At 39.9% G+C, this 9,686-nt stretch overlaps 1 protein-coding gene across 5 annotated transcripts in view; it reads left to right on the plus strand.

Annotated features, from left to right (window-relative positions):
• Positions 1-4,238, plus strand: part of DAB2 (DAB adaptor protein 2) — a 43,095-nt gene extending 38,857 nt beyond the window's left edge. For 3 of the 5 annotated variants that reach the window (XM_007441328.3, XM_007441327.3, XM_025175091.2), the window contains 3 exons: positions 868-983; positions 2,281-2,354; positions 2,845-4,236. In XM_007441328.3, coding sequence (XP_007441390.1) covers positions 868-983; positions 2,281-2,349 — 185 coding nt within the window. In that variant the 3' untranslated portion in view covers positions 2,350-2,354; positions 2,845-4,236. Of the gene's footprint in view, positions 1-867; positions 984-2,280; positions 2,359-2,844 lie in introns of all 5 variants that reach the window. The other 2 variants (XM_015890461.3, XM_088152771.1) reach the window with 2 other exon arrangements.
• Positions 4,239-9,686: the final 5,448 nt, after the last annotated feature.

The raw sequence follows: 9,686 nt of genomic DNA on the forward strand, positions 1-9,686 counted from the left end.
GTTCCTGGTTTGCTAAAGAAAGCTGCCCTTGGGATCGAGTTCTGAATCTGCCTGGGACTTTTCCCCTTGACTTTTAGGAAGTTGGGTGTAGAGCTACAAAAGGTGTGCCATCTAGATGCAACAGTGGCTGTTAAAGTGCTTTTGTCTGGAAAAAAAAGCTGAAGGTTTTCCACAAGTAAAAGTGGAAGCATCCTGGTATGTAGAGAAGAGGGGGGTGGAGAAAGTCAGAAATGTTCTCAAAAGCTTATGCTAATAAGCCAGTGTAGGGAAGTCAAAATGAAAGCTGTAGACTCATTGTAATGGGCTGTGAGAATAACCTTGGGAGACAGGAGGAAGAGCTGCAGCTAGGGCAATGGTCAGACAAGAAATATCTCAGCCCATAGAAGGAATGGGGGTGGAGAAAGCGTCTCAGAAGGGACTCTCCCTAGTTCTCTGGAAAGTAGAGCCGGGGAGTAGGGAGGGGCTTTCAGACTTGCAAGATTCTGTTACTGTAACCTTACAATAAAGTAGTGTTAGTACTCATGGTTTTGGTTTCCTGTCTGGACTACCTTGAAATTAAAAAAAGAAAGAAAACACCTGGGTCCCTGATACTGACTTGTGTTGGTTGCATGAAATCTGGGGAACATGGGTGTACAGTGTGTTGTGTAGGTTGCTTAGTTAGTCTTGACGTGGAGTATGCACAAACACATACATTATGCAAGGTCCTTGTGGAGGTATCCTCATTGGACAATCAGGTTTGGGTGCTGTTTCCTGTAGAGTGGATGTTTGATGCCAAACATGTATTTCTTTGCTATGTAATGACCTTCTTGGTGAACCTCTTAAAATGCAATTTGATATTTTTTTAAAGTGTGCCTTTGTTCAACATAGGGCCTCCAAAGCCTGTTCTGAGGCAAAATGTTGGGTCCGTTATTTCCAAGCCTGCTGAAGACCGCTTTGAAAATCCTTTCAAGATGGATCCTTTTGCTGCTCCCTCACAAGGTTTAGTAAGTATCTGGACTCCACTTCACACGCAGTGACTGACACCATGGCTTAACTGTGGGCTACGAAAAAAGCATGTTATGTGAACATAGAAACTTTGTGCTCAAATAAACAGACTGTTAAATAGGCTTAACTCAATGGTTCAGCTCACACAAAATATTAAGACAATGGCTGGATTGCCATAAAATGTTAAACCACAAAATCCACTTTGGCCTAGCTTAGAGTGTTGTTTGAAAACCCAACAAATTTATGTTACGGTTAGCTATGATCCAGTGCTTTCTCTCAAGTTGAAAGAACGTGAGCTCCTATAAGCAGTTAAACTGAATGGCAAAGCTGTTGATTCATCTAGCAATGTGTGGCCTCTAGGTGTGAGGAGCAGGAACAGTGATGAGCGTGTGAGCTCCTCCCCATTAGTTGTCCTATTGTCCTCTATGCATGGGGATTCCCTGTGAAGTGGAAAGAATTTTATCTGTGGATATTCTTCTTAGTTTCAGAAAAGGTTCTAATTCACAAGGGAGACCCTCTATAGAGAGAGGAGGTTCCTTTCATTGCCTAAGAGACTCTAAGAGTTACCCAGATGTTGGCCCACCACATTGTTCAAGTCAAATTTAGTTACATAATCAAATGTAATATTTCTCTGTGTAGCTAGTCTTGTAGGACAAACTCTGTAGCTAACTCACACCTTTGGTTAACATCTGACAGGCTGATAGTGCTGGAAAAAGCTACAGATAGTTTTAATGAAACATTTAAATACTTATGGTTCAGGAAAGGCTTCTTGGTTCTTTTTTCCTAAAACGATAGTTTTAGATATATGAATAATTCTCAAGCTACCTTTGATTTACAGCTAATAAGTATGTATTCAAGTGGGCTAGATGTGGGCAGATTGCACTGACACTCAACCAAATGACCCAGTAGGCTGGACAAATTCTGGTCTGAGCAGCATTCATTGGCAGGACTAAGCTGCTGTGGCAGATATTCTGAAGTCCTCCATGTCCTGCAGTTTTTCAAGGTGTAGAAATGGCTAAGCTGGACTGTGTTGCTTGTATTCCATCTCTGTAAAGAATCCGCACTCTAGATTTCATAAAATGTGATTAGAACTGATATCCCCGTGCTCAGCTTTCCCTTGAGAAGTATATGGTTATAACATTAGCTCCTACAAAATTACAGCTTTTAGTTTTGCCTTTGTATGCCAAATAAGTTCTAGAAGATACGGTAGTGCTCACGTACCTTTGACTTGGGAAAAAGTTGGAAATATCTTCAAATCATGGTGGAAGTTTTCTTTTTCTCTTCCCTTTTTTCCAGATCACAGCTCAACAACAGCAGTTGTCTTCCACTCCTTGTAATGATCCTTTTGGAAATCCATTTGCATAAATTAGGTTGGTGAGTGATGCTTAATGTAGAGGTAATCCTACTTAAGCTAGCTTCTGAAAAACCCATCAGAATTCAACTGAACAGTCAGCAACCTTTTCAGGCCCCATATACCAACACGGGCTTTTGACTGGCAGCAGTGGCATCCTCCTTAAATTGAAACAATTAAAAATAGCTAAAATCTTGTGTGGTTTTGTGAGAATATAGTTCTGTTATGTAAGATTTCTAAATTTCAGTGTTCTCATTTGAAAAATTATGAGATTTTGTTTATTCTTATGAGATTTGTCAACTTCACAAGACTTCTAGGTCTTATTTAATTACGGAGCGCTGCAAGTGTCATTTTGGGATGCAAAATTGGGATGCAGTGGCTTACCCAGGCATTCACGGGTATTATATGGTCAACACCAACCTAAAGTACTTCACAGTTTTTTTTTAAAGAAATACTTGTATATACATCCAAGTAATCACCTGACTTTTTAAAAAAATTGTTTCCCACAGCCCACCAATGCAAATAGAGGACAAGTGTTGTGGAAGGCAGCTCTGAGATGCTCCCAGGCACTCTCGTTTCTCTTAACCAGAAGTGGGTGCTATTGGCAAAACTATAACTGGATTGTTGTGTCAAAAGGATATAAGGAACAACTGGACACTGATCTTACTGTCTTCAGTCTGCATTATCTGCCTCATTCTTCAACCTTTGGATAGCTTACTTTGGATTCCAAGTAAGACCTTGGAACTTCTTAAGCCAAGGAAGCAATTTGCTTGAGACCTAACTGGAACTGGTGGTAATTTTCTGCCCATGTGGATTGAAGAAAACAAGCACTCTATGGTGTCTCCTAGTCCCTCACTTTCACTTTTCATAAATGCTTAAAAGCACTAAAAGTGAAAAATGAAAGAGAAATTAATGGTTCTTTATGGACAAAGCTACACAAATTTGTACTCACTTCTGCACAAGGGAAGATCATGATGTCAGCAGCACTGAGTTGCCAAGAACATAAAATAGTCAAGTGCTATTGTAGACTTTTCCTAACAATATTATTGCCATTAAAAAAAAAACAACTTTCTAGCACTCTATTTACTGCCCACCCAAATGTCAAGGTGAAAGAATATTTGAATTATAAAATGGGCGAATATTATGTGACTCCTAACTGGTGAGTTCTAAAAATGCAGTTGCTAGCTCTAAATTATGCCAGCTGAAACACCCTTGATGGTATCTTGTCCAAGATATCAAAGTACTGTTTCCTAGAACATGTTTTGTTACGGATTGGCCTCCGGCAAGTTTCTGTGCTATGGAATCAGTGCTGAGAAAAGGATAGATACAAAAGTGGATAAGTGGGTTTTAAGATCAGTTTTAAACTGGAAAGCAATTGTACTTTGAACAACTAGTCTGAAAAAAATGGCATTCTTGCCCAGTAAGTTACGATATGGCTAGAATTACTGGCAGGCTGATAATTCACCATTTAAACAAGTGTATTAATAAGTTGGGCAAAGCTATTGTAAGAACCAGGTGTCTCTCCAGTACAGCATTTACCAATATAAACTTGAAATAGTATCCATGTTTAAATGTTTAGGTGAATGCAACATGGTGATCTGCTTACTAGAAAATACCAAGTCTATAGTGATCCATTCAGCTCTGTATAATACTCTGTTGCACATTCCTGTAATGCAAAGCTATCCATGTATGTGTTTGTCTCAGACTGAAAATACAGAAACTTATGGACTGTGTTACACTGTAAAAAGTATTCCTCAGATGTTCTGGCAATTAAATGTAACTTCATTTCAAATTGGCACTTGTCTTTAGAGGAAATGCTTGATTAAATGTTTTCTTCACCTGCATATGGAAGAACGCCTCACGGACTGAGTTCAGTTTACTGATCAGATGAACTCATATAAATAGAACCATTTAATGAAATTGGGGCTTTTGACTCCTTTAGAATGTAAGCAACATTGGTATTCCAATGGATGGTGCTATTTCTCCAGTGAGTTGGTATATAACTTGACATTTTGTATGGTTTATGGATTAACAATTCAAAATAACCAAACAGAGGAAAATGGGGGTACCCCTGTTGAGTGCTTCGTTGTTGATTCTGTTCTTTTCCCCATTAAGTATCTAAGTAGTGTCTAGGTAGTAATATGGCTCTTTAATAGAAAAGTTTCTTCACCTTCTATGCTGGCATCAGCGTGGAAGCCCATGGAGCCATCAATCCCCATTGGACATTATAATGGGTAGGCAAACTTGATTGGCCATGAACAGTATTCCACCCTCCTTTGATAGCCCATAGTAGTGCATTGGTAGTGGGCAAGGTTGTTTAGAAAAGTCTGAACTGCTGCTACAGTAGATGTCTGCACTGGCTATCCATAGCTAACATTATGGTTATACCTACAGCATATCCTGAACCAGAAACTTGTTTTTTTTTTTAAAAAAAGGAGGCAGGAATATTGTCTGTTTCCAGATATGTATGGAGTAAGGATGATAAGGCTTTTGCAATGGCTGTTGGTGGCTTATATTCAACTGGGCAACCATGGAATAAAAATAAGAAAGAGTTCAATAATGGCAGGAGATGGGGCAGCAGAGACCAACTGGAAATTTATACAGAGAAAAAATCAGTGGGATTATTTTTCCTAATGGTTCAATTGATCCAGAAGTTTCAGTGGGGAGAAAACACACTGGCAAGGCCTACACATATTGTAGTTGACAAGGAAAGATGGGAACAAAATGCTTTGTACCTGAAACACAATTGGTAGACCATCTTCCTATTAAGACAAAGGCTGTGATAAGAAATTAAAGGGGGTAATATCTTCTAAGGTTCCTCTGAGATCTAAATAATGCAGCAGCGACAACAAGAATCTGGACTCTATTTGAATCCTCTTAAGTGAATTAAAAACAAAAGTGATGGCTACTTGGTTGTAGAACTGAGAGATCAGGTGAGCTAGCTCTTTAACTGATACACTGAAAGGTTAACAATGTCATATTTTGGCTAGTTTGGTCTAGTGGTTAAGGCACCAGGCTAGAAACCAGGAGACTGAGTTCTAGTCCTTAGGCACAAAGCCAGCTGGGTGACCTTGGGCCAGTCCCTTCCCCTCAACCCTAGGAAGGAGGCAATGGCAAACCACTTCCGAAAAACCATGCCAAGAAAACTGCAGGTATTAGTCCAGGGACTACCTGGAGTCAAAAACCTGATTTAGGATCGTAGAATCATAGGGTTGGAAGGGACCTTGGAGGTCTTCTAGTCCAACCAGGAGTCCTCATATCATTTCAGACAAATGATTGTCCAGTCTTGACTTGAAAACCTCCAGCAATGGAGCACCCACAACTCCAGGAGCCAAACAGTTTCATTGTTTAATAGTTCTCATTGTCAGGACTTGACGCACATGCACACTTATACATTTTGGCCATGTCCCTCTCCTTAACAGCCATAAAGATACTCTGCTTCACGAATGAGTCACTTTTTCAGCCAGGATTGCATCTTGAATTATGTCACAATTCTGCAAAGAAGCACATGAGGATTTAGTGTGTGCAAGCTTTCAATGTTAGTGGGCTGCTTACTGTGTGTTCATTAGATGAGAGGGCAGCAAATGTAAATGAAAGTAAGGCCGCCTTGACTTGTTTTCTAAAACAAAACCAGAAGCACCAAAGAATGTAGCTAGCCTTACTACTAACAGTGAAATGTCTTTTTAGCTCCCTACCATCATGATCCCAAGAGTGTCTGTACGTTAGAAGTATGTCAAAATTTCCTATAAAGTTTGCAGAAAGTTCTGAGTTGAAGGAACAAATTGTCCATAGCTGTAACCAATTACTCTCAATAAGACTCTGAGCTGTACTAAAACTGATATTTAACTCTCCGGCCACCAGTGTTTAATCAGAGGATAATAGAGGTGGATGGGCCATTTAGCACCCCTCGTTTATGTGACAGAATTGAAACTGAAATATTTCTCACAGATGGCTGTACTTGAAAACATAACAAAGGGAGTCTGCTACCTCCCTTAGTAGTCAAACTGTTCTTACTATTGGATATTTTTTCAAAACTGAAATCTGCAAACTGGAATCCATTATTTGTCATCCTGCTCTGTGGAATGATACAGAAGAGGCTTGGCCTTCTTTTGTGTGATGACTTCCCAGGTATTTGAAATGCACCATCCTACCTGGGATCTTCAGCTGTGCTTTGTAGGATTTAATCATTAGTCCCTGATGATTCATGTTGGTGGTCTTTAACTTATTCTAGTCTGTCAGAATCTATCTTGAAGTGTGGTGCCCAGTATTGAATTTAACTTTGCTCTTTCTTTTTCTGAACACTACCAAGAAACACGTAACGTTAGTTATGTTGAAGAGCTAATAATTAAAACCATACTGGGGATGCCCCAAATTCAGTGCAGGATAAACGTTTTTGTGGAGGGGAGGGGAGAAGAGGCCCTATTATGCTGTCATCCTCGTCTTGAAAATCCTTTTGCGAATTTTATCAGGCATTATTGTAGCTTTGCATTGCAAGCTTCTATATTCTCATAACAGAGAGAAAAGATGCCAAGTGCTGTTGCCCAGCAAAATGTGAAGAAGACATGGGATGGAGAAATGAGAGAACACCAGCAGTTGGTGGAGAGATGGGTTGCTGATAAGGCAGAGCTTGCCCAGGTCCCTCTTCATTCTTGTTATACCAGTGAATTGGGACTATTTCATAAGGATGATCATGTTGCCATAGTTAATTTACTGATAAAGTAGTCTGAAAGGGAGGCAAACAACACACTTATGCATGAATTGGCCAACCATATTTTAGTGAAGTGTGTTGTGCAAATCTGTTTGTTCATGGTTCTGGGTAGTGTGGAGCCCAAAAATTATGTTATTGAAATAAACTGTGGATCAGTTAATCATGGGTAAGAAGAAAGTTGGGTGTGTGCAAAATGCAGCCTACTTCAGAGGATAGCCCTTTATTGGAACAGCTTTCTGATCCAAGTGCACTTCCAAGATTCAAAGCTCGGGAAACTTAAAAGATCCAAGGTAACATCTACAACATTTAGCCCATCAACAGTGAAATAGCTACATGTGTCACCTGCACATAATCTTTCTTTATATGGTCATTTATATTTATATTTCTGCCTACATTTTAATCTCTTTTTTTCTAAATGTTAACCCATATGCATGTTAGCATATGCAAACATTATGCAAATCTAGTCATGTAAACTGCACATTTCCTCTTTCGCAACAATGCCTATTAATGCTGAAGAGTAATACTGTTCCATCTGGCACCATGCCTGAGTGCCTAGGGCAAAGCAGCTCAAAGTTGCATGCGGCCACTCCTTGTGTATGCAACTTTGTGTGAACAGCCTTGTGTTTGAAAACTGCCCCAAGAGTGTCTCTTCTTGTTCTGAGGGATACTTTGCACATAGATGTCATGTATAACTGGTGGACTTACTTTGGGCAGACCTAGCTTGAAATCCTACTCAAGAGGCAGGCCTGCAAGCGTAAAGAGAGTAGACCATCTTTGTCAATTTGGGCTTCTTGAGGAAAATCTAGATACAAATATTGAATAATGGAGCCTCTGTAAATGGAAAATAGCCCTTCTCTTGGTCACTTAATTACTTGAAGGACTTTGTTAGTAGCCTTCTTCAACCAGATGCCCTCCAACTATGACAAATCCTGGGAGTTCCAACACACATAAAAGACATGAGAAAGGGTGGATCTCTTTGATCTACCTCACTGAAAGACTATATGATTGTTAAATATAATTTCAAATCAACCTGTCTGAAGCTGTCATGTACAGAGATCAACCCAGAGTTCTCACTCAAGGCACAAATGACCAGGCTCAAATTATCCTACTTCAGGCACATGATGTGAGGACCTGGCTCTCTGGAGAAGGCTTTAATGCTGGGAAAGGTAGAAGGAAAGAGAAGAGGATGCCCAGCAGCAAGGTGGATGGACTTGGTTACAGTGGCAATGAGTGCACTGTTGGGAGACTTGAAAAAACAGGTTAAGGATAAATCATCTTGGAGAAAATATATGTGGTTGCTAGGAGTCAAAAATAATGTCACAATCATATACAGAGAAGTGACCACCTGATCCTTTTATGTCAACCTTCCCAAAGCTGGATACCCTTTAGATCAGTGTTTCTCAAACTTGACAACTTTAAGATGTGTAGACTTCAGCTCCCAGAATTCTAGGAGCTGAAGTCCACACATCTTAAAGTTGCCAAGTTTAGAAACACTGCTTTAGATCTTTGTACAATAACTCCCAGCCAGCAAAGCTATCACTGAGAATTCTGGGAGTTAAAGTTTTTTATTTTATTTTTATTTTTATTTGGAAGATACCCAAGTTGCGGGAAGGAAAACTGCTGTAATGGTATGTGGGAATGACCTTGGGAGACAGGGCAACGAGATGCAACCAAGGGAACAGTCAGATAAAAGACAGCTTAGCCCACAGCAGGAATGTGGGCAGGGCAAGAGGCTCAGAAGAGACCTTCCATAATTTTGGAGCTGTAAAGGGAATATGGGGAGAGAAGAGCTTTCAGACTTGCAAGATTCTGTTAATGTAACCTTACAATAAAGTAGAACTAGCTCATCTGATCATGTTTCCTGTCTGGTCTACTTGATAAGGCTGACATCAATCTTTGCAAGTCTGAAAGTACTTTTCTCCCCTGTCCCCTTTATGGCCCAAAAACTAGGGAGGGTCTCTTCTGAGCCTTTTGCCCTGCCCACATTCCTGCTGCAGGCTAAACTGCCTTTTATCTGACTCTTCCCTTGGTTGCATCTCATTGCCCTGTTTCTCAAGGTCATTCCTACATACCATTAATATTTGCTTTAACTGAAAGTGCCCCAAACTGCTGGTTGGATCTTCTGCATTCAGAGCATGTTCTCAGTGCTCACTCATATTACTCCAAATGTTACTACACGTCCCAGCATACTTGAGCATTAGCCATGTTGTCTGGAGCTGCTGGGAATTACTGTTCATCAACATCTGGAGATTCTACATCCTACCTGCTCTGTTAATGCTGTCACCTTTTTCTTAAATATGGTTCTTAAAACAATCTGCAAGGCTGTAGTGAGGGGACCTTCTTTTTCTCAACATGATAGAAAATCAGTTTAAGGTTGATTCATCCTGAACTTGGCAGCTGAAGATGCAAGTGTAAATATAAAAAGAAACTACTAGCAAATGTTTAATTTCTTTTATCAGACATAGGTTGCTAAAGAATGAAAAAATCCCTCTTCATAGGATAAACTCTTAAATATATGTCTTAAAATAGCATGACTTAATTCCAAATAGCTTTCAGGGTTAGCTTTCAGTATTTTCATCAAACTTCGCATGAGACCAAAATTTCAGCTCTATCACAAAATACTACAGCTGCTCATTTTATGGA

The sequence above is a fragment of the Python bivittatus genome, unplaced genomic scaffold (genome assembly GCF_059951505.1).
Source record: "Python bivittatus isolate LINGU-HERP-01145 unplaced genomic scaffold, Pbiv_v1 ctg000570_np1212, whole genome shotgun sequence".
NCBI lineage: Eukaryota > Metazoa > Chordata > Lepidosauria > Squamata > Pythonidae > Python > Python bivittatus.